The 25,844-nt window shown below is 35.0% G+C and overlaps 1 protein-coding gene across 2 annotated transcripts in view; it reads right to left on the reverse strand.

The window, feature by feature from the left end:
• Positions 1–11,548: 11,548 nt before the first annotated feature.
• Positions 11,549–25,844, reverse strand: part of LOC123312530 (SCY1-like protein 2) — a 322,515-nt gene continuing 308,219 nt past the window's right edge. For both annotated transcript variants that reach the window (XM_044896997.1, XM_044897006.1), the window contains 2 exons: positions 25,594–25,839; positions 11,549–11,807 (listed from right to left, as the gene is read on the reverse strand). In XM_044896997.1, coding sequence (XP_044752932.1) covers positions 25,600–25,839 — 240 coding nt within the window. In that variant the 3' untranslated portion in view covers positions 11,549–11,807; positions 25,594–25,599. The remainder of the gene's footprint in view (positions 11,808–25,593; positions 25,840–25,844) is intronic.

Below are 25,844 nucleotides of genomic sequence, written 5' to 3' on the forward strand. Positions count from 1 at the left end.
TTTATTGATTGTTCAAACTTTCAAGTTAATATGTAATTTGACGGAATCAATTTTTGAGATTTATCTAAGCTTTTTACTATTTTTACTGAGATATCCGCTTTATTTTTAATATACAGATTTAATATTTTTCATTATATTTTCATCTCTTTGTATCTTTGTACTTATATTGAATATATTTTATACTAAGCTCTTGCACTTACATTCAGTTAAAAAATATTGATTAACTTTCTATTTTTCTATTGGATGTATCTTTTATGAATAAATAAGTTTATATTGTATGTTACTGTCGAAAGGGAAATATTTTCCCTATTGCATTTTCGAAATTCTAAATTTTTTGTTTTGAATTACTGTTGAAATAAAAAATTGAAATGAGCTATTCTAGTGTTCTTAATTCTCACCTCTTTCTCTCTATCTTCTTTATGTTTTTTAGGGATTTTGAGCATTTAAATTCATCAATTAAATCTACAAGTAATAATTCATCATTTTCAGAATTGAGCCTGCATTTGGAAGGAAGGAAGGAAGGCAGTCGTAAAGTAAAATTTGAAATTATTTTACCTTACCTTTAAGTTCAAGATTCATTGAAAGGAATGTTTATTGGTCACTATGTATGACGATGCCAAGCAGAGATTTTGAATTTTTATTTTGAAATTGTTCCTTGTGTTGTGGTTACGGAAACGAAAAAATAGGAAACTAGGAAAAGTCTACAATTTTCCCAGTACGGATCTGATTTATTCGATTTCAGGAATACTGAAGAAAGGCGATAGTAAAGGGTGACAAAACTTCGAATTGAACTGTGAAATTTCACTCATAAGATGAACATCACCCTGTATATCCCAAACGAAGGTACTCAGGCGATTAAAACCTCTTGATATGAGTCCAGCCTGATGTCGTTAATTCATGGTATCCGGGGGGTATCCGCATTCTTCCCGGGACACCCTGTATAAAACATGGGATGAACACGAACGGTTTGAATGAAAAACGCTTCCGATATTAGAAAATTAATTTTTGTTAGCAGTGAAGGTAATACACAATATAATCTATGGATGGGAATCTTTATATGGGAAAATGAAACAACTTCTGAAACATATCACATTTTATTCATTCCTTATTTTATCGAAATCGAAAATTATTGTGGTACTCAAATCGATATATAACTCCAATTTTTTGATGAAAATATGGCTATGATAGCTTCAAAAATTTACATATATCAGCCTCTTTAGTCATCTCACAACAACTCAACATTTGATCTGATTTGTACTTGCTTCTTAGTTCGATCTATACAACCATCTTCCACTTTAAATCACATCCATGTCGAACAGCCGGAGCGACTGCTCTAAATAATATTTACATCGATTATTATGATTAATAAAATCATCAATTTCACCAATATTAAATAACGAATATCGATATGAACAGTCGTAAACTTTGTCTTAGGTTCAACTTTTACATTTAGTGTATTGACATTCCATTAGAGTTTCGAGAAAAGAATTAAAGTTGTGCAGAAGATTGTCGAATGGGTAGTTTGAAATAGTTCTTAAAATCTAAGGGAAAGATGATCTTAAATACAACTTCGATCCTGAAAAATTCTGAATTTGTTACATTTTATCATTTAATTATGTACAAATTTCAATATTATTGCCGACTCTCAGATAATTATTTATTAATAGCTAAAATTCGTAACATCAGTCCAACGCTCAATCTGTTCTGCAGTTGATATTATTCAGCACATATTTATATTCATTCCGTTTGATTGTCCAACATTTCAAATAAGTGAGAGAATAATGATAATTATATTGCGATAAATTCGCACAAAACAATTCGGCATACGAGAAGTTATCTTTTAGGAGTGAACTTTGACTTATGTTGAGGTGAATTATGTCACGAAAACTGAAACGGCAATGGGGAGGTTACACCTGCCCTCCCCATAGCGTGTTCTTTCGAGCGGCAGTTAATTGACCAAAGGCACAAAGTTTCCATTTTCGTGACGCTGATTATTATACAGAGTCGAAATTAAAATCTCGGAACATAGCAAGAAAATAATGAAAGGAGGTGCAATTCAGTTTACTGCCGATTGGAAGGGTGATGATATATTGGGTGGCCACATCAAGTCTAATTTTATGATAGCTACGCCAATGCGCGCTAAAGTGACGTAGCTTGTGGCAACAAGTACTTCCGATCTCCTATTGCTTCTCCTATCTACATCTTCTTGGAACATAGGCCTTAGGTAACATAAACACGATGAATTCTGAAGTCAACATGTTGATTTGATGTTTGTCCTCTCACTCCTAGATATAAAGCGGCGTTTACTTTCGCTCTCACCTATATACGAGTAACCGTTCTTGGTTAAGAAAAATTAAATTAACTCAGAATCTGTATATTTTGTTACAATTGTTCAGTTATTTATTTCTATAACTGCTTGAAGCCAAATTTGAACGAAGACGGTCCTGTTACGTAGTTGGTAGCATACCGACCTACGGTACGGCCCTGAAACTCACCCCACAGATTGGCATGACTAGGTAAACTAGGTGACGATAAAAAAGATAAAAATATCTGGGTGTTAGTGGAAAAACACTTCAAATACCTAATGCACCCTTATGCATGCTTATGATATGATATTGTTGTATGTTCATTCTGTCGTTCAAATTTGGTTTGGTAGCTAATACTTATATTGATATAATACAAGAAAGAACATTCTATCATTTTGAGAATGATTCCAGATTGATTATTTTCGATTGAATTAAAGAACTATAACGCAATTGTATTCAGATCATCTTTGGTAATTCAGAGACGAGATGAAATATATTATATATCTATTATGATATTTATGATACACATTTGAACACTTTCAGAAAATATGAAAGATGAAAAGATAGTTTTGAAACATTCGCAACATTACACTCGTGAAATCTGAAACCCATGAATGCTCCAGGCATCAGTTAGAGTTTCTGATTTTCTTGTCGTTACTTTGAGCAAGTAGCACAACCTTCGTAGAAAAATAGAGTAAGCAACGAGCGATTTATAGCGACAGACTAGAGAAGGAAAATGTGGAAAATCTTCGGAGAAAACTGAATTTCTGTACAATCGTTATCACATCCGTCGCTGTCGCAATTATACATGCTTGAGTATCAGCTGGTCATCTAAAAAAATATGGGTTTCAAGGCCCATGTTCATATCCGAAGATATGTATTTGCTTCGGCTCAAACTTGATTGCCAAAATCAGTTTTCTCCGCTTGAAAGGGTTCGAGTTTGACTGAATCGGTTTGTTGAAGGGACAGAACGATGGCATGCACACATTTAATAACACTGAGGATTACTGTGAAATAGGTTTATGAAAAATACGTGACTGTATAGGTAATATATAACGATTGTCAAGGATAAGGTTTGAGGTTATCTTACAAGGCTATGAAATATATGCACGTTTCTTGAACGTATGGAAATATTCCAGTCATTCGAAGGAATGAATATTGTCATCGGAATTTGTTTCGACCGAACTGAACGTGGAATTGGAAATATTGCAGCAAGATTGATTTATGTAATCTTAGCACAAGCCACTGGGTTTTACTGTACTATTCGATGGTTTTCAGTCATAGTACCATTCGTCATAATTTTCAAAAACGCCGATAATCTCTGCTTTCAAATATACAGGGTGGTCCAGATCGTAACCAAGAAATTTTAACCACGTATTCTATATACATCAAAAATAAGCTCTAGTTTGTCATATAAACATATGTCGAGAAATGTTTCCTCTACGAGATACGGGGTGTTAAAATTATAGAAAAAAAAAAATGTTTTTATTAATAACTCTCACACTGCTTGAAATATTTTTATGAAATTTGAGAAATAGGTTTTGAGCGTCAATGAGCACTTTCTGCATAATATCATTTCTTTTTTATTCTACCAGTGGCGTCCGTACTGCGGCGAGAATGATTATTTTCAGAGGAAAAAATGATACGCCACTGGTTTTTCCGACAATAAAAATTACTATTTGAATACTTATTTAATTTGGAGCAAATTCAGTCTCTTGACTTTTTGCTGTACGAGGCACCGTTTCCGGTTAAAAAATAAAACACATTCTCATGCATGAAGAAATCACAAAATTTGATATGGTAGGTACATAATAATAATAAGAATAAGACTATTTTTGCTGTATCAAATTGTGGCGATTTCTTTATGCATGAGAATGTGTTTTATTTTTTAACCGGAAACGGTGCTTCGTACAGCAAAAAGTCAAGATACCGAATTTGCTCCAAATTAAATAAAGATTCAAATAGTAATTTTTATTGTCGGAAAAACCAGTGGCGTATCATTTTTTTATCTGAAAATATTCATTCTCTCTGCAGTACGGACGCCACTGGCAGAATAAAAAAAGAAATGATATTATGCAAAAAGTGCTCCTTGACGCTCAAAACCTATTTCTCAAATTTCATAAAAATATTTCAAGCAGTGTGAGAGTTATTAATGAAAAACATTTTTTTTTCTATAATTTCAACACCCCATATCTCGGAGAGGAAACATTTCTCGACATATGTTTATATGACAAACTAGGGCTTATTTTTGATGTAGAATACGTGGTTAAAATTTCTTAGTTACGATCTGAACCACCCTGTATAAAGTTTGAAATGAAGTTACGGCCAGTTTCATAAACAAATTCCCTGCATAAAACTTCTATAGTGTCATTTTTAGTAGGACTAGAGAAAGCTTTGAAGTTGAAGGGGATTAAAGTTTGATTATGAAACTGGCCGTAAATGTCTTGAATTTAAGTGATGAAATTAACGTTTGACGCCTTATTACAAATACATATCTGCCCTTGTGCCGCATTTAAATCTGCACTAAAAATATTGATAAAATGTTTGCCATTTGTGAACAACACCCAAAAACACACGCCAAGTTATCACTGAAACTAGGAAACTAGGTTATGAATCCTGGTATGATACTTTCCGTATTTATCAAAATCTTCATTTTAATCTATTGTGTTCCCTTGTTGTATTGCTCAAGGGAATAAGGAATGAGAGAATTGAGAAATTTCCACCGCCAGCAGTTAGAAAATTTCTCATATTCATCATTGACTTTGGGGGTTCAGTTCGGTCAAAATACAATAAAAGAGTTCGGCTAGTATTAAGATGTAGAAGAAAGAACGATCATGATATGAATGGTACCATTTGATGAAACATTTTCATCAACTTTTCATTTTTTTTATATCTCTAGTAAACTTCCGTTTTGAATATTCGCCTAAAAAATACTCTCAAACAATTCGCCATTGAAAATTTTTAAACCTATTCAATAATTTAGAAGTGCAGTAGTAGGTAATTCATTTTAAAATCTTTTTTCGGAATCTAAGATCGGGTAGAGACTATTAGAAGGATTATCTCCACCCCCTAATCAGTGGTTTATGGTTAGATTGGTACTGAAAAAGGACTTCAAATAATACATTCTGAATCGCTTAGGGTGGGAAATATTAAGCAATAACATTGACTATTAACTCAAAGGCAATAGACAAACAAGTTGAGTAGCGAAGTGGAATGCCACTAACACTTATTAAACCAAGAAGTAGGACAATGCTTTTTACCCTTGAAATAAAACCTACTCTCTGAAATAGGAGAGGGAGTAATACAACACAATCAACTCCTCCATATACATTTATGCATGTATATGCATGAATATCCTTACAGTGCTGTATAAATCATAATTCAAGAGAAAATGCACTCCTATTTCTATAAGTTCACTCAATAGGGCATCGCATGGGAAAATAGATGTTTTGTACCTACTGAATTTATCTTCAGCTTTCATTGTGTTGTATTGCTTTGAGCTCTCATTACCGTACGTTATTGTGGACGTCGTTTTACTTCATACGCATATCTCCCTTTAGGTTCTGCTCCGGTGACAATAATGGTACAGTTATGATATGAAATTTGAGGAATGGGAATAGGTATTTCGTTTTGTTCGTGTACGTCGATTCAGTCGGTTCACGCTGCATTGTCTGTGCCTGTGGAATCAGACAATTTTAAATCATCATCTGTTGACGGGAGTTGCGAATTTGTTTCAATTTAGAGGAGCTTGTTTCGAATTGCAACTTAATTGAAGGAATATATTCTAGGAGAATAGTTTGCTCGAGAACAATTGAAAATTGCGGAGTGGTTTCTGGGTGAAATCCTTTTTTCAATCAGCGGAGCTGAATATCAAAATATCAAAAAAATTGGAAAAAAATGTCTCTCAACTTGAAAAGAATTCTTATATCTTATATTTTTACTGAATATTTTACTCATTTTGTTGTATATTAAAATGTGAGTATTTTTGAACTGATTTGGGATTAAAAATAAATGAACCTTGTTGTTGTTTTGTTTAAATAAAGTGAAGAATCTCCTTTTTTGAATTTTTTCGAGGAAACGTGGATAAAAATTACAATGGATTATACAGGGTGTTTCACGAGTAAATGGACAAATGAGAACCGTGAATTGAGGGCATTGAATTGAGTTCAAAAACACCTCATCTGTTTGCCTTAGGTACTTCGTTTCCGATATACAGGGGGTTTTCTGAAATTTCCCAAATTTTCCTTTGGCTATAACTCCTGAAATTCTCGATCGATTCGACTGAATCTGAATTCATAATTAGGTTCAAGTTGTTAGTTTCAACGAAACAGGACATTGAAATTCGACAAAATCAGGACCGGCCTCAGTGAGGCTTTATTCGATTTCAAACTCATGAAAAACACCCTGTATGTAGTTTTTCATCATAATTTCTACATTTTTGTTATCTGCATGTATAATTGTCTCGAAATTAATGAATCATTATGGGTTGCCCCACCTGTGGATGATGTTTTATAGATAATTGTTTTGTGGTTAGACGGCTCTAAAGAATAGTGCACTTCATGAAAATGGATTTAAAGATTTTCAATTGGAATTTTTTCTTCAACAAATATTCTGTTGAATGTATTCAACAATTATTCCATATTCGGTCATTCAAAATTGTGATTCACAATGATAATAAAATGTTGGGTAATTGATAATAGGTACACAAATATGGAAAGAAATACTATGCTATACTACCTTGAAATCCATAATTGAAACTTGATCTTGAGAATAAATCGTCTTCATGTGGATAAGTTCTGTCAGGTAGCAGGTGTTCAAAATGATTTCCTCCACATTCTATACACTTTTTGGCCCTCTTTATGAGGCTCATAACTGCTCGTTTTATTACATTACATTTATTACGAATTTCTTCGCAAGCAGCATTTGTTCCATTGTCAGGATATATGTTTCATAGAAAAGAAAAACAATGGAGAAAGAAATGGGGGGGCGTCAGATCAATCAATACCTTATTACCTATATAGTAAATTTGTGAGGCATTTTGAAAATTTTCAATTAAGTACTCAACTTGATAAAGGGACCTGAAATACTGATAAATACTTTTTTCTGTTCATGAATATGATTAATGTTTCAATAACAAAGAGTAATAAGATCACAATCTTCATAGATCAAATGAAGGGTACAGGGAAACAACCATCGATGTCAATTTTCATTAGAGCTGAGAAAAACGCTTTTTCAACTTCAAAATCCATTCTTATTATTTGAAATACGACAAATTACATACTAGTATTCTCGAAATGAACATTATTAATATTATTATACATAAACTGAGTGCATTACTTGAAATGACTTTTTCTTTCGTATATTGATCGATATCGTTAGTTCTTTCCCTGCACGGTAAATCTTCGGGAGCGATTTAACGTATGACTGAGCTAGTTTCATGCCCGTTTTAATACACTATAATATACTACTTTTCATTCTGAATTGAATTGTGTATCTAACTCATTTTCGGACAAAAATTGACATCAATGGTTTTTTCCCTGTACCCTTCAAATAATGGCAATAATGGAATCAAAGAAGAATTCAAAAAAACATTTATCATATTAGAATTTTCAATTATTACCCCCACTAAAAGGACGAATGAGATGAAAATGAATCCGGAAAAGTACTTGAGGTCATAGTTATCTATAAAAGGCGGTTCATTCTGAAGATATCAAGTTATAATTATTTTTTTCATGATAGCATACTTTTTTATTTCTACCTTTGTTCATCATCAATAATGAAGCCAGAGGCGTAGCAAGCTCTTGTGACACCCGGGGCGGAATTTCAACATGTCGCCCCTCAACATTACATAACCTTGTTGAGCCTTTTTTGTTTGTTAACAAAATTACAAGTTTTTATTTGAAGTGTGACATAGTGACAAGTGGGCATAGAGGTGTGAAGGGCAACACGTAAAATATTATATTTCAATGAAAAAAATCGTTTTTTTGCACAAATTCAACAACTTATCAGTTGTCTTATCAGCATCTTTTCTTTCAGAACTTCTTTTTTCTGACTTTGCTCTCTGCAAACTGAGAAATAGTCTCATCAAAGTCGATCCCTCTGGCTACACCATGCTCATTGGATAAAATAGACAAGCAAGATAGTCGAGCTTGGCTCATAGTAGATCTGAGATAACTTTGGATAAGCGTAGTTTTGGAAAAACTCAGAAACACATAATGTAAGGTAAACTCAAAGTGCTAACGTTAAATTTGGAACAGAATCTGGAAGCTCATACTCGACATTAAACTGCAATAGTCTCAAAGAACTCCACTTCAGAGCTTCTTCTTCAGGAACGCTAGCCGAACTTTTAAAAACCTCCTCAGACGTGGGATTTCTTTCAAAATGTCTTCTGAAGACATTTCTTCATAACTCCAAACTAAACTGCCAACTAATTCTAGCAATTCAGTTTCTGAACTCTTCAGAAAGTTCTTGGTCTGCAAGATAGCACACCTGAGTGATATCACTTCCATGCCTTGGCAACGAGTGTTTATTTTTTGTTGAAACGTTTCAATGCACCCTAACATGGATCGTATGATATCTTTTTCTCCGGCATAGATTTCCTTCTTCTGAAGGTTCTTCTTTTGGCGGTAGGAATTTTCATCTCGTCACAAATACCTGTCGCAAATTCCATTGCCTTCTCCACAAGAATTTCCCTGTTTTCAATCAAAAAGGCCATTAAACTTCTCATTCTGATGAGGCACTTTTCGACACTGTAGGAATAAGTGTCGAAAAGTTCCTCATAAGAATGAGAAGTTTAAAAGCCTTTTTTCTTCTAGTGCACTATTCCATAGAATCAAATAGCACAAGAATGAAAAATCACATTCTGCAGTTAATAAAGTTTGAGCTGCTCTTCAAGTGTGGATAGTTTCTGAAGGGTCACAAAGTTCCTCAATGCTATATCGGCAATCTTCTTGGAACTTTGGAATACAGTCTTAACAGCTTCATACTGAGCACTCTACCTTGTCAGTCCTCCTGCTACTTCTCAACAGATCAACCTTCACTAAATTGCGAAAGTGTGCATATGTAGATTACCTACCTCTGCTCCTCATCCTATCACATTTCGAACTATCAAAACGCATGGGAAAACAAAACTCACCCAAATTCCTAAATAGCTGCCAAATCGAAGAGATAGAATAATCTGGACCACTGATTCAATATTTTATTTCTGTACGATTATACGTACACCACGGCACCAATAACAAAGCTAGTCTAGATTACCACAAAGAAGTACAAGCAATAAACGAGTAAACGGCGCTTGCGTATTATTGCAGTCGAATTTAGGAACTGACGCAGACGCACTGAGGATGAATGACGAAATTAAACTACTGGAAGAGGCAGGCGCAGTGGAAACATAATGGGTCATAAATCACTCCACCCGGACACTCGCTGCTCCTACTCTATTCAGCCCTTACTACAAGTTTCCTTCTCGACGCCATCGTACTCTTTGCTCACTGTTCCGCTCCTCGCTTAGTAGCCATTTTCAAAGATTAACCTTCCTCTTTGCCATTATACGATATCTATCCTAATAGATAATTGTACTTCACCCACAATTTTAGCGATCGTACGCAAACTATATTTAAAATCGATCCGACTTAGATGTACTTCTTTATTCTTTGCTAGGAGAATACGCTCTAATCAAATATAAGCCTCTCAAGATACATTTTTGTCACCCCCACAGGGCTGGCACCCGGGGCGGTCCGCCCCCTCCGCACCCCCCTTCCTACGCCTCTGAATGAAGCTTATTATCATCATCATTATCATCATCATATCAAGCGGACGTGTCTTCGCGTTTACGAATCGCTGGTGTTGTCTGTATTGAGGTATGCAATTGTGACGTGGGGTGGTATGTGTGGTACTCATTTGAGGGGTGTTGAGATAATGCAGAAAACCATACTAAAGATTATCTTGAATGTTGGGAGAAGGTACGATTCAGGTAAATTTTTTGCTGAATGTGAACAACTTAACATTAAACAACTATATGTGTATGAGACAACGTTAAATCAATTAAAAAATGGCGGTACTCTGGTTCATCACTCATTATTCACACGACAGATCGGAAATAGAAATTTTGTTTTTCCACTCTTCCGTAAAACTGGTTTACAGCATTGCTTTCTGTATCATGGCCCTAAGTTTTACAAATATCTAAATATAATGCAAAATATGCCAGTAAACAAGCTTGCTTAGACTGCATATCTTTGCATCCTTGTTTCATTGTAATTTTTCACACTAGATGTATAAGATTTTTGATGATGAATAAATTGAATAAATTGAATTGAATTGAATCACTGTAAATAACAATTCTGAATAACCAGATATGCTATATATAAATATCAAAAAACAAAAGCAATCCATATAACGAAAACCAAAAAACTCGGTTGAATATTTCCAAATCCATTTTTATACAGGGCTGTTTTTTCAAGAGGCGTTTGACCACAAAACAATAATTAATTGAAAATAAACCACGGATGGGGCATACCACCGACTCATTGAATAACTAAACTTAAAGCTTTGATGAAAAACTACATGTTATTTATGAGTTTGAATATGAATATAGACTCAATGAGTCCGGACCTGAGTTTTGTCAAATTTTAAGTTTTTGTTTCATTGAAACTAACAACTCAAAGAAAACCCCCTGTATATTGGAAACGGAGTACCTATAAGACACACATATGAGATGTTTTTGAACTCAGCTCAATGCCTTCTACTCACGGTTTTCATTTGTCAATTTAGGATGGCATGAACTATTCTTAAAGCGAACCAGGCCTATTGTATCGATGTAACTGGGACTTCTGGTAAAAACCTGATGGTGTGAAAGAGGTCACAGACGATTGCAATTCCTTGTATTCATAAACATAATGGTGATTTAAGCATGAAAAATATCTCCTTCTCAAATGTTATGCATTTTGCAATAAGCATAGCATAGACATGAAATGATGTAGGTACACCTCTGAAGACTTGATTTATTCTAGAGATTATCCGAAAATATATGTATATTTCTACCCAATGCAGTATTCCCAAAATATCAGATTTTTCTCTATTTATCCTTCCAGTAAAAAAATTAATCATCTTTTCTTACCTTAACAGCAGCTGAATAAAAGGAATAATGGGACTGAGTCAAAAAAATCATAAATAAATCTGTTAGTATTACCTAGATAAAACAGTAAAAAAAATGTGAGATAATAAAATGGAATATTCTTATATTCAGTAAGTGTGAAACCTTCAGCGTGAAGATGAGAATGTTGAATCAATTGGTACCATATCCGGAAAACACCTGATAACATCCACACATACATAACAATCAAAATGTGTTCGAGTGTTCTGGAGTTGTGCGGTCGCATGAGATTGTCGCTCGGGATTGCCACTGCAGATCTTCACAAAAATGTACGCATTTCATGAAAAAACTGCGTGCTCAGTCATCAGCTAAGGGTTTGATGCTTATTGACCTCTTGAGAATAGCTGGTACTGGAACATATACAAACAGTAATGCGAGGAGGATCGGGGGTTATTTTTGGAACTACTTTCTCTAAAATTCTAAAATCTATTAGAAGTTCGCTAAAGAACGACCGCAATAGCATGAGCCCTAGTCTCTTATTGGTTACACTTATGCTTTTTTCAACAGCTTCTGATCTCAGCGGATTATACTGTAGGATATCTTTTTGAAGGGCAAAAACTATAAGATTAAAATTTCCGATGATTTCGATTACCAACTGACAACTGTAGATCATGGTTTCGATTCAACTTCAAAATAGGTTAATGGGAGAGGCATTAGTTTAGGTTGCGCTGGAGCAAATAGGCTGCGTTTTTCTGTAGATAGGTACCTACTCCTTACTTAATATGTAATATTAACAATAGCGATTGTTCGTCTCAGAAAGAGCACGTCTCTGGGTAGCACTGATGAGAATCGAAAAGTACGAATCGAACAATTTGATGTTATTTAGGTTTCAGTTTTTACTATATTACTGTACAAATAATAATTATTTGAAATCAAAGTACTCAAATATGGAGTGAGTAAAAAGTAACGGACAAAATTCATATGTTCAGTACCTATATTTATCTCTTTTACAGAAAAATGATCGAACAGGTATATTTTCATTTCAAATTAACTTTTCATGCATAATTGTGGTCGAGGTGTTTGCACCGTTTACGGTTGTTGAACATTTCTTGAGGAATTTGGTCCCATAAACGGGGCAGAAGCTCTGTCAGAGCATTCAAGGGTTCTGTGGTAGGTTGATGATTATCTAATCTTCTTTGGAGCATATCCCATGCATGTTCTATGCAATTCAAATCTGGTGAGTGCGGAGGTATTGGTAAATGTGGAATACCAAGCTCCTCGCGCGCATTCTCATCTATGGCTGCACGGTGCGGTCTAGCGTTATCGTCTAGAAATTGAAAAGTTTCACCAATAGCAGCGTGAAAATTCGGCACAACATTGTCAATGGCATGCTCCCTATAGTGTAAGGCAGTCATATTCCCAGGACAAATGTGTAGATCTGTGCCCCCGTTGAAACATATCCCGGCCCATACCATAACACTACCCCTCCGGAATGGATGGACTTCTTGGACATAGCGACGATTACGGAGAATGCGTGAGATTGTCCATACCCTTATTCTTCGAGAATCTGAAAATCGTCCATATCTGGATTCATTGATATGTTGCCTTGCCCATTCCAGTCTTTGACGCTTATGGTCACGTGTTAATGGAACTCCTCTTAATGGACGTCTAGAACTTAGATTCACCTCTCTCAAACGTCGTCTGATGGTTTCGATGGAAACTTGGACCCCATCTGCATTTCGAAGAGTATTCCGTAGCATTCTACACGTAGATGTAGGGTTTCTTCTCGCCGAAACGGCGATGAAACGATCCTGAGCATGTGTTGTTTTTCGTCGCCCACCAAGCCTTGGTCTTTCCAACACGGAGCATGTCTCCCTGAACCTATTCCAAAGTCGAGATATCACACTTTGGCTGACTTGGAGCCTTTCCGCTACAACAGCCTGAGTTAGGCCACCCTGTAGCATTCCGATAGCCCTATTAGCCTCAGGGTTTGTTAATTTACGTCTTGGCATTTTCAGAAAACTTCAAATCGAAGCTGTTGATAAACTGACTTCATTTCAAAATAAGAACATTCATGAAGCATATGCAAAGAACCAAACTTCAGAAAAAAGGCGACCAGATTGACGAAATGTCTCATACTGATTTTAATTGGATCGATTCAAGTTGTTATTGAGTTTTAAATGATTTTGAAGCGATTTTCTCGAAGATTATATACTTTTAAAAACGATTGAATACGATATCCTTAACTCTTGTGAAGCAGTTTATTTGGAGAATTGTTTTCACCTGATACTGTGATTGAATTTATGTTCGTTTGGGTTGAGTTTTACGCTGTGGTTCCTGGACTAGATTTACTTTGGAAGTATTTCCTGAAGAAGTTTTTACTTCGTATTCTTATTAGCCTTCAATACTTCAGAATATTTTTTTGCATACTTCAAATTCTTCACTACAAATGTGTTTCAGAAGTTGAGTGTTCTCAACTTTCACGTAACCTCTTCACGGATTCCCAATTTTTAAGATTTCAATTACAGGCACAAATAATTCCTTGAACGATTTGACCATGATATCCTCAATATCCATGATCAATCCATCAGTAGGAGTTTGTTTCATTTGCGGAGAATTCTCGGTTGATATCGAATTCACCTCCAAAGCTTCCCCTTTTGAGGTTATGTCCGATGATAAACAATCGACACATATCCAATTTTTTCATTGTCTCAAGTTTTTCTACAGATATATTAACACACTCTGTGTATGAAAAAAATGTGCACTGTTGTTAGAACAATAAGGAATAGAGTCATCCTAACGACTGATAGTTTTAAAGTACTTGCCATTTTGAATTATGATCAATGCTTTGATCATAATATTCTCGATAACATTTCAAAAACATCAAGCATTCCCAAAGTGTATGCCATTGACTGAAAATTGAATAAATCATTAAAGATTTGAATTCAATAAGCTTGAAACCCTTTCATTCCAGATAATCCAGATAATAAAAATAGATTGATAAAATCCTCACTAATTATCCTCAGTAACAAAAGGTCCATAGCACAAAAAGTAAGGGTAGATATTTGAGAAAATTCAATTAACTTCCACCCTAGAATGAACATGATAAACTTTTCAGTTATAGCCACATAAAAATTTGCGTAATTCAAACTATTATTTTTCACTAACTCTGCATGAAACCATGCTTATATTGAAGTATTACATATACAGGGTGTCCGGGGAATAACTGTACATACCCTTACCAGAGATAAAGTTGGACTAGCTGGTTACTGATTGACTATAAAAAATTAATTTCTGGATTTCCCTAGAAAGCTACAGGGTGATTTTCCAACTTCATGGAAATACTTAGACCATCATAAAACCCAAACTTATTGACGGATATTATTGAAACTTGGGAGGTTATTGACACATGCTGGAGTCAAGTCAAAAAGATATCAATTAATTCATTATTCCAGGGCCGGACTCATTAATCTTCATTTAAAGTGTTCAGGGTAAAAAAACACTCTGTATTTCGAATTACAAATAATTGATACGCTTTTCAGGAAGAAGCTAAATTATGCTTCAATTTTTGGTATCACTCAAAGTTGTCACATCCACAATTATTTTTTTATGAATTTTTGAATTTGGATAAAGTACGAAAAATTGAATTTTTCACCATGAATAGAACTGAAAATCTCATGTTTGAATATAAAATGCGAAAGTATTAGTAGAAAATTCACAAAAAAGTTCAGAGCTTCAATAAGCACTTCAATAACGAAACAATACCAAATGAAAAAAACTAAAATACAGTAAAGAGTACCTAATAAAAATGAAAATAGAAACGAATAAATTGCTGAGTCAACATTATTTCAAAAGTGGTTCGAAATGAAAACCATTAGCTTGTATACATTTCCCTTGCCGAATTTTCAAATTGGATACAGCCTTCCGAATAATATCGCCATTATTTCTTAATTTTTTGATTATTCTGTTCATCAGCTGTTCTCTTGACTGGAAGAAGTGTAACTTTGGTCTATATCATTGTTGTCGAACACCCGGTATACATAAGAATAATTTTGAAATATGCTTCTGTATACCCTATACACATCACCATTTTTTTTTAATACCTTCATTTACTCCCTCAAAGTGAAATCCGTGTCAGAGGTGGCCACCCAGTATATCAAAAAATTTTTTAGTCTTCTTCACCTTCAGTGACTTTTTTAAGAAAATTTATTATTTATTTTCGACCTACACAAGATGACTAAGTCCTGTTCAGGTGAATAAATTGCAATTTTCGAACTTTATCCAAATTAATAAATTCATAAAAAAATAATTGTTGATGTGACAACTTCGAGCGATACCAAAAATTGATGCATAATTTAGCTTCTTTCTAAAAAGCGAATCATTTTTTTGTAGTTCGAAATACAAAGTGTTTTTTTTACCCTGAACACTTTAAATGAACATAAATGAGTTCGGCCCTGGAATAATGGAATAATTGATATCTTACTAACTTCACCTTAGCATGTGTCAATAACCTCCTAAGTTTCAATAAAATCCGTCAATAACTTTGGATTTTATGATGGTCTAAGTATTTCCATGAAGTTGGAAAATCACCCTGTAGCTTTCTAGGGAAATCCAGAAATTAATTTTTTATAGTCAATCCGTAATCAGCCAGTCCAACTCTATCTCTGGTATGAGTATGTACAGTTACTCCCCGGACACCCTGTATATTATATTAGTATCATATATTCTGTACATCTACTGATGAAGAGAAAATTGAATGAGCTGAAAATAAGCAGATTTTAACGAGATGGTTTTAATTTCAGTGGATTATCGGAGTGTTTTTACATTAGACCAGATCAAAATTTTACACCCATTAAAAATTATCATCCATCTCTTTTCCGTTCATTCAAGAGCAACAAAATGGCGAATGAGTGGGTCTATTATATCCGTTGAATAGAATAATCGGATCACTGATGTCGGGGGATTTTCATTAATCGCATTTCAATTTGCATTTTTATCTCGTGAAGCGTTTCACCTGATCATTTTGCGTGAAAACATTTCAAATGGTTTAGTCAACTGAAGTGTTGTTTTCAAGAGATTCGGATGAAGTTATCTGAAATAAGCACCAGTTTTAAGCGTGAAAAAATGCCTTGTGTTCGAAGATATTAAAATTATTACCATCCGTTTTTGAAAGGCAGTGCCGGCCCCCTTTATTTTTCCACGAGGACTATCAAGGAATAGAGTCATTCGGGGCAACACTTCGCGTGCGCACTTTTGCCTTTCAAAGCATATTCTGGTTCAAATGTTGAAGCTAGGAAAATTAAAACATATTCATAAGATAGAGCATTTCCTTACCTATAAAAAAGCATCAAAAAGCGAATAAACACAAAGGTTTTTTCTTCTGCAAAAAAAATTTAATAGTGAAAGTCGGAATGCGTTCACATGCTCCCGTATTGCGGGTAAGCGTGCGCACCCTCACGGGGTAAGTGAACGCAGTGTTTAGTGAACCACAGAATTAAAACAAATTACAAAATAATGTCATCAAAATGTTACAATATTAGACAAATGCTCTTTATTGTCAGAAGCGCCTTTTTACAAGCAGTCCGTTATTGTTCGTGCTACCATTCCTGGTAAACACAACACTTGATACATTCCTCTGTTGGTAGCTCTCCATATTTTTCTGAACAAATAGGACAATATAGGATTTATTCTAATGTCCTTAGATTTAATTAAAACGGGGAGGTGATTGGTCAGAGGACTAATAGAGAAAAAACTCTGTACTTTTAACTTAGTCGACGTTTCATCAGTCTCTGCTGATTTCTTCAGGACTGCAAACAAACTTTATTTAGTCTACATTCAGAAATGTCACAACTAAAAATTCTTACCTAGTTATGTTACAGTAAGAAGATGTTATAAATTGTAAAAATCGTAAAAATCATGAAATCACAAGGAATCAATAAAACTCAAACAGCTTCAATAAATTAAGGTTAAGGTTCACAGAAACACGATCACAGATCAGAACATAAATGCGCCCAGCTGAACACGATCGCAGCGACGCCTGGGAACGATGAAGTCACAGATATAGAGGACCATATCCTGAAGAAATCAGCAGAGACTGATGAAACGTCGACTTAGTTAAAAGTACAGAGTTTTTTCTCTATTAGTCCTCTGACTAATTACCCCCCCCCTTTTAATTAAATAGGACAATATTGATCGAGTTTCAACCAAGAAAATCAACAATATCGTCATTTATTCCTCACTGAACTGATGCCCATATAATGAATCTATGCGCACACTTACCCGCGCACACTTTCACCAGTAAGCCAAAATGTGAATTGACGTTCTTATAGAGTTTAGCAGCTAACAGAATCTAAACATTTTAATTATACGGGGTTAGAACTATTTAGAGGGGGACTACAGGGATATCGAAAACCGTTAGAAATACAGGGTAGCTTGAATTACGAAAAGTTGCGTTATTCAAGGATGAGTGGGTGGGTGTAAAGAGTTCCCAAATATCTCTGATGGTTCCTGAGATATCTCGAAAAAACAGAAAATCAAGATTATCATTTTTTCTTCATAACTCATTTTTTTTTGGAGATAACTACTCGAAATTCGGTGTGTAGTCAAAATCCTATATAGCGATTATACTGGTGTACTACTTTCTTGTAATTTCAGCCACCATTTATTTTTAACGGTTTTAGATATTCCTATAGTCAGCCTCTAAATAGTTCTAACCCTGTTTATTTAGATTAGTATGCGCATGATCGAATAAAATATCGTATAACACTATCGGACTCGGAACTAGGAAATGGCAGAATTTTCAGAGATGCTAAAAATTAACAAGAAAACTAGTATATTTGATTGATTGCAAATAAAAAGTTAACAAAACGTCGCACGGCGCAGTCCTATGAAAAAACTAATTTCAAAATCCACTAGGACTCCACGACGCTCAAGTAAATCCCGATTTAGCATCGTCGGCTCCCCAACTATTATCTCCAAGTGGTTTCTCGAAATGGGGATTAGAATATGCCGGAAATATGATGCGATTCGATATTTCTGGACTTTTCTTTAGGCACACTTGAAATATTAGATTTGGGTGTAATGCTGATTATCCTTAGTTAACTCAAGAACTCAAAGTTTCCATTGCCAAACATTCCTCTCCATATTGCTCGTTGTTTTTCTGTGGCCACCCGTTTCACCGGAATCAAATCTCATCGAATATGTGCGGATATGATTAGTAGAAAACTATCTAGGTTGCATCATCCTTCGTGGAATCTGTCATAGTTAATTCACAAAATTCAAGCCCAAAACGGAGTGTTACAAGCAGTAATCGACCTCATTTTGTCGATGCTTAGACGTGTGCAAAAGTGTTATCAGATAGAGGGTCGCCAAACTCATTATTATTGATCATTATCATTATTATTGATAAATCTTCTTGGTGTTGTTGACGTTCAATGTTTGATTCAGACTCCTGCACTGCCAAAAAGTTCAGATGAAGAAATAAATCCTTCTTCATGTAACACTGCAGAAACCAATATCTTGTAACCTATATGCAAATTTTCCTAGACAAGGAGAAAATTGAACGGCCAGCACTTAGATACTAATTGATAACGTATCGATTGACGGAATTGGAAATTGACCGTGAAATTGCAGATGCAAATAGATGCAAAACTCAATTACTGCTAAACGTCCCATATTTTCACATCCCATTTACAGCATTCACAAATACATTCCCGATTATGACGTGATGTGAGCATCTATATTCGATGGTGTGGAGTCCCAGATATTGGCCATGTGGTTTTCATTGTATTGGGCGTTTGTCGATAAGCTGATTTTCTGTATTATTCGCGATGTGACGAGAACCTGTCAAATTTACAGGAAAAGTAAATATGGGAACCTTTACCTATGGATGTGTGAAGTCTGATTGATATTTATTAGTAAGTCAATCTGTGTACAGAGGAATACCTGAAATTTGTGTCACAGTCAGGACAAGCTGGAGAAAATTTTTGAGTACTATTTTCTCCTTCGAACCATACCTACCTAAAAACAAAGCATAACCAGAAAATAATTGAACGAGAGGCATAGATGTAGATAATTAAAGAAAACCTAGATTTTCTTTAATTATCTACATTCTTGACCTTCCTATAAAAAGGAATCATTTAAAAAACATGCTTGATGATATTGTATTAAAAATATTGTGGCGAAATCCCAGTAGACAAGTTCTTGTTTATTGACAACAGGATATAATGTCAACGCGTGGAATGAAAAAAACCGAATCCTAAAAAACACAAATTGAAGGGACACTTTTTTATTGAATAAACTTGCAGTTTTTATCGGTAAAATAGGGAAAGTAATATTTTTATTCCCTGATAGTAAGCTATTAAAAGTGATCTTATATGTGGACACTACATATATAGCACGAAATCCTGGGCTCATGCTATAAGGTCTTTCGTAATTCACTCAATCCGATGCATAAAATTTAAGAAGAAAGTGGTTATCCTTACAAAATTTTTGATCTTCAATAGCCCCCGCCATAGAATGAACATGGAATGGTATAAGAGGTTTTGATAGTGACGTGATGAAATAATTTTCATGACATATGGTGAGAGGTCGTGTGGGATAAGCAGGAGAGAGAAAAAGTGTATGAAGGCAGGCTCACCATAAATCAGTTCTTCAACCTGACTTCGCTTTCGGCAAAATACGTACCAATGCTATTCAGTATAATAATAGTGCAAGTGATCTCATCTGAGCTTTGAACCCATATCATAATACTGGGTAAAGGTGGTAGATACCTATACTTGATGAAATGAAAAAATATAACCCACATTTAGTAGGATGAAGCTGAAACTGTTACTTTGGCCAAAAATTTGAATATTTGAATATATGTATTCTTGATTCATCGATGAAAATTAGCAGGGGTACTTCATAAAAACTTTTTTCAAATGAGACCCCCTTTCAAGATAGGTGGTACCTTCAGCCTTTAAAAATAGTTGACGAATTGACGGTTTTCAATTTTTTCTACGGATATTAACATACACTGAGTCATAGAATTCTACATATGAAGCCCTTCTAGATATTGCTCACACCATTTTTTTTCGATCTCATAACTTTATTATTAGGGGTGAGAATAGCAACCCGCCCTTATGATTTTCCTCCAATTATTGTTTTGATAGAACGATTTTCGAAAAATAAAACTCTTTTATGGTTTCCCCATTCTATTCATGGATCGAAAAAAATTGTGTGAGTAACATCTACTCAGTGCTCATTATTATGTAGAGTCTTATGAGTTTTTTTGAGCCTGTAAAGAAATTAAAAAATATCGTCGCCTTCCGAAGGCTGTTTCTTGGAAGGCAGGTCGATTTTGAAAAAAAAATTATATGAACTACCCCTGCTAATTTTCATCGAAGAATCATGTTCTAAGTCCTTCACATTTTGTTAGAGACGCCCTTAAAAATTGAATTTTTCTATCAAAAGTCATGTGAGTTAGTCTATAAGGGGCTTATTGCTCGCATAAGATGCAGGAAAAATTCAGGGTGTCAAAAATGGGACCTTTCTTAAGTTTTCGTTGATGAAATTGGAAGATATTTCGTTTTGAGAAAAACGGCCTGAATGAGTAGCTTTTACCGTCCTATAACTATAACATGTTATAAGTTGTACCTGATCTTGAACCCTTTGAATTTTATCATCGAAAATGTGAGAAAAGTTCCTCTTTTGGACACTCATCAGAAGGGACGCATATTTGACCCCATGTTTTTTCACAAAATATTAATATTTTGGTCACTTCCTTTATTGTTTCCGCATCTTTAGTTAACATCCTCTGTATTTGTTCTGATATTTTGGAGAAACCATGAGAATCCTGAATTGATGTAACCGATATTCACAGTAAAAGTGATGATTAATATTAGAAAAATTACATGATTTTCAGGTAATGCTTCATCCACCCAAAGAGGCTATAGTCATAAAAACACACGTAGTAATAAACTCAACCTAGTGAAAATCATGTAATTCAGTTTCTTTCTCACTTATGTTCAATGGAATGCTAGGGGAATTCTGGAGAAACCTACGTTGTATAAAGAAATGGTATAAAGATCATTGAAGCTGAAAAGAGAGAAATTGTTTCGCTGTTATAAAGCAACTATTGTAATGGTTTCGGTTATTCCGATCGCCAGCTCAGCTCCAACAAAGGTTTGCCAAAACCAGACAAGCATTATTTATACAGGGTGTCTTGGAAAATGTGAGAAATCTCTCGGATTCAGATAAAACATAAAAAAGAAGATGACAAGTTCCCATAATTTTTTTTCCTAGCGGTCCTCCCTACGAAGATACGACCTCCTAAATGACGCCACTGAAAATTCATTTTTGTTTTGTTATTGTTGTATAACACAAAATAAAACTTTTGTGTTTCTTCAATAACTTTCGTATCACACTTTTTTGCAGACAAAAAAACTAGACTTCATGTTATTTTTAATAGAAATTAAAAAATTACTTACTTCTTTCATTATTTTTTTTTTTGGAAATGGTTCATTTTATTGACACTGAACAAGAGTACATTTTCTTTAGGTTAATGTTCAAGGTATCCAAATTTGTTTTTTTAGCATCTTATCATACAGGGTGTTAAAAATGTAAGCATTAAAATGTACAACCAGGTCCGCCCCTGGTAAACTGAACAAGCTAATTGAAATTTGAGTGCGGTGATTTAAGAGGTCCTTACTACTATTAATCATATCAAATTCTCATCAAATTATATCGAGTAGTTTGAAACTTATTCCAGTAAAATGGATTTCCAGTGGCGTCATTTAGGAAGTCGTATCTTCGTTGGGAGGGCCGCTAGGAAAAAAAATTATGGGAACTTGTCATCTTCATTTTTTATGTTCTATCTGAATCCGAGAGATTTCCCACATTTTCCGGGGCACCCTGTATATTTATAGGTTTGCTGTTACGACTTGTTAGGGTATAAAGATCCCCTCATCATTCAGAAGCCTGTTTAAATCTTTGTTCAAGACCTCCAATTGCTCTTAGTTAGTTTAATCGAGTATACTTATTACTTTACTCAAATATTCTTTCCGTTCCCTCACGCAGGAGTGTATTGTTTAACACGTTGACTGTCCCCATTCTAATTTTTTTTTCACCCCCCACGTCCAACACATTTATCCAAAGAGAAGGGTTACTTTTGAGTGATAAAATATATATTCTATGAAAAATTAATTCTGCAGCCATTTAAGGAAGTGTTCTTGTTCAAAATCTTCAAGTCCAATGGAAGGCTTGATGCTGACGTTTCTTGAATCACGTATGATTAATTATGATTGAGGCTATCAATACATATTTCTACAAGACGTTAAGCCCATATGAACCGACCAAACTGCAGCGTTCATGAAAAGTAACCATATTTATCTTGAACGTCAAATGAATCAATGAATCACATACGACTCATGGACTCCTGGCGAAAATTTTTATGTATCATATGTGACTCATGGGACAGTCAACGTGTTAAATAGCTTGTACTGTCGTTGTGCTTCATCCCAGTAGTACAGATATGAAGAGACATAGGTACTAAAGTACATTGGCCATGAAGAATGTTTTCAGCCAGCTTTTAATGTGTAATTCTTCTAATCACTCACTTTTTATTCGTAAAGTCTTCTATAATTTATCTAACAGAGTATTTCGAATTCAGCTGCCATTTTGATCATATACTGTTTAGGCACCGATTGACTTATCCTATACAAGGTGTTGTGTTTAACAAGATCAATAAACTATTATTATTATTAAGTTTTTCAGTTTGACCACTGACAGATCTCGGTCTGATTCTAAGATCTGTCATATCACCATCGTCCATTGTGTAAGTGTAGTGTTGTGGCCAAGGAATAATGTTATTTCATGCAGTTTGTGATGAAATGTTTCTCCCAATAAATCAAAACAAGTTGCTGAAGACCAAATTCCATGACCTGTTAGAATGAATTCCTGAAAAAAATATCAACAGAAAATAGAGAAGATGTTCAGAATTGACTGGACAGCTTGCTGCTTGGCAGCTTTGTTTTGGCCATATATTGATTATACATATATACTTCATTCAAATTTATTTTAGCAGTCGGTTGGCCATGAAATAATTTTCTCAAGTTTTTATAACTAGAACGAAGTTAGGTTGGCACTCATGAAATGTCGTTAATGTCATAACGCCGTTGCCACAACTAATATCAATTTTTATTACGAAAATGCCGAAAGTGATTGAAAAAAGAGACAGGGTTTCAGGAAGTGCTATTTAGAATTCAGGTCCGCTCATTCAAATAGTTATACCCTGATATTCTAAAATCCACAATACGTCAGACGATAGCGAACATATTCAATGTAAGAGAATTTATATAATGTTTCATCTTAATCTAAAAGACATATATTTCAGCTGAATATTTCCACAATCAGAAAGATTGTGAATGAGGAGTATGACAAAGAATTTCCTTCTATTGGGAGACCCAAAAAGTGGTGGCATTTGGGAATTTTATGTTTGAGTGAATTAATGCGAAAAGTTTACTACAGGATTTTCGATAAATGTCATCGGAGAATAAGTTTCCTAAAATGGATTTTTCTATTTTTCATTTGACTTGTCCTATTCAATGTAAATGTCTTAAGGTACCAATAAATACCTAATTATTATTATTATATCAATGTATTAAGATGAATAGCCACAAATACGCGCAAGTTGCCCTGTTACTTGTTTATTCATGTGAAATTTTTGTTCAACGGTGAAGTTGCACCTTAACTTGAAACTTCCTTCAACTCCTTTTACTTATGCAAGATGATTTTGGTTGAAGAATTTAACATTCTTGTAATTATCTGTTAATTCCTTCGGGATATACCCATTCCCAACCACTGCATCATACGCATTTCATCTTCGGGTTAATATTTTTGAAATCTACAAATGATGTAAGCCAAAGAAGATAACGAACATTAACTCTCCTCAAGCTAGTGCATACATATTTTATGATATTATACTGATCTCTTGTATTTTCCATGCAAATAACTGGATTTGGTATGCCTTCAATCAGTTTGTATAAACTTCAATTATGTTCGTCACATATTTTCCGAAGAGATTCGACATTGTGATAAAATACGTGATAACAGAAACTTTTACGTAGAACGGGCAACAAAGCGTTGATTTAAAACCCGAAAATGTTTTGACAACCTTCATAACCCCACATTTTCGTACTATACAGAGTGAAATGTGTCAAATTTCCATGGCCAACCGACTGCTAAAATAAAGTTGAATGAAGTATATGTTATAATGGTTCTATGTGATCCCGACAAGGATAGATCTACTACAAGGCCTGGCGACTTAGCCCAATGCGAGCTTGAGTCATGATGGCGAGTTTCAAAACTTTATAAGTGGTGGAGGACCAGCTCACAAATCCCACACCAAAATGGAGGGGAGGACAAATTCGCATTTGGAAACAAAAAAAAATCTATATATATAGCGTTCTTCAATGTAAGGACATTATTGTCGGACCAAAAATTGTGAGTCCCGAAGGAGAGGAGAAGATCTAACTGTACTAAATTCCGGTAACTTACTCCACTACAGAGGATACGATGATAGTGAAAGTTATTGATGGAATACTGAGTCACTCTGTATAATAATAAAGCGATGAAAAAAAAATACACTCATGCAGGAAATTTCCAACAAGGTGCTGCTCGACCCCTTTTCCCTATTCAAAAATGAGAGTTGTTAGGGGTTGCAGCTAGAGGGGTAGTGATATCAAACTAATTTGAACACCCTTATTTGTAGCCCTTTCAACAAAATTTGAACTGTCCTAGCGTTTTTTTGTTATTCCATCCCAAAGCTCAAAATTCGGGGTGGAAAGTTATGGATGGCCCACCCTGTGTAAGTTGTATGTGTGGTTTTCCAAATATTCCCCCAGCATTTCGATATATGATTCTCCAACGAAATGAGGAAATTCTAAGAAGTCAGGTTGTAGAAATTTAATGAACCATAAACGGTTCGAGAATGATGACGAATTTCAATTAGAGACCGATAACGATCAGAACATTGACAAAAAAGTATAAAAACCAGTGCCTTCCTCTAGTATCCGTTAACTCGGCTACCGGTAACCTGTCAGCTAATCTAAAGTAGCTTAGCTATCGGTAACGGAAGGAACGCACCCTTACTCGTGAGCACAGCCTGAGTTGGATGATGTGATCAATGTAAAACGAGGTGTGCAATGCGATACGTACGTACGTTCAGCTAAATGTAATATTCAGAGAGGGGCATTTCCTAACCGAGCTACTAGAGAACGTTCTGCCGTTGGCCGGTTGGTACGAAGAGGTGAGTCTTACCATGCCCGAGCCTAATTGCTGCAGGAGGCCCTGCGAGCCTTGCGAGCCGCCGAGCACCGCCGACGGGCGCCGCGAGCGGATGCTCTGCATGCTGCTGCTCAGCAGGAACGGGACGCTGCTGCTGGTGTTGGGCATCGAGCCGCCCTGCG

This window comes from Coccinella septempunctata, chromosome 1 (genome assembly GCF_907165205.1).
Source record: "Coccinella septempunctata chromosome 1, icCocSept1.1, whole genome shotgun sequence".
NCBI classification, from domain to species: domain Eukaryota; kingdom Metazoa; phylum Arthropoda; class Insecta; order Coleoptera; family Coccinellidae; genus Coccinella; species Coccinella septempunctata.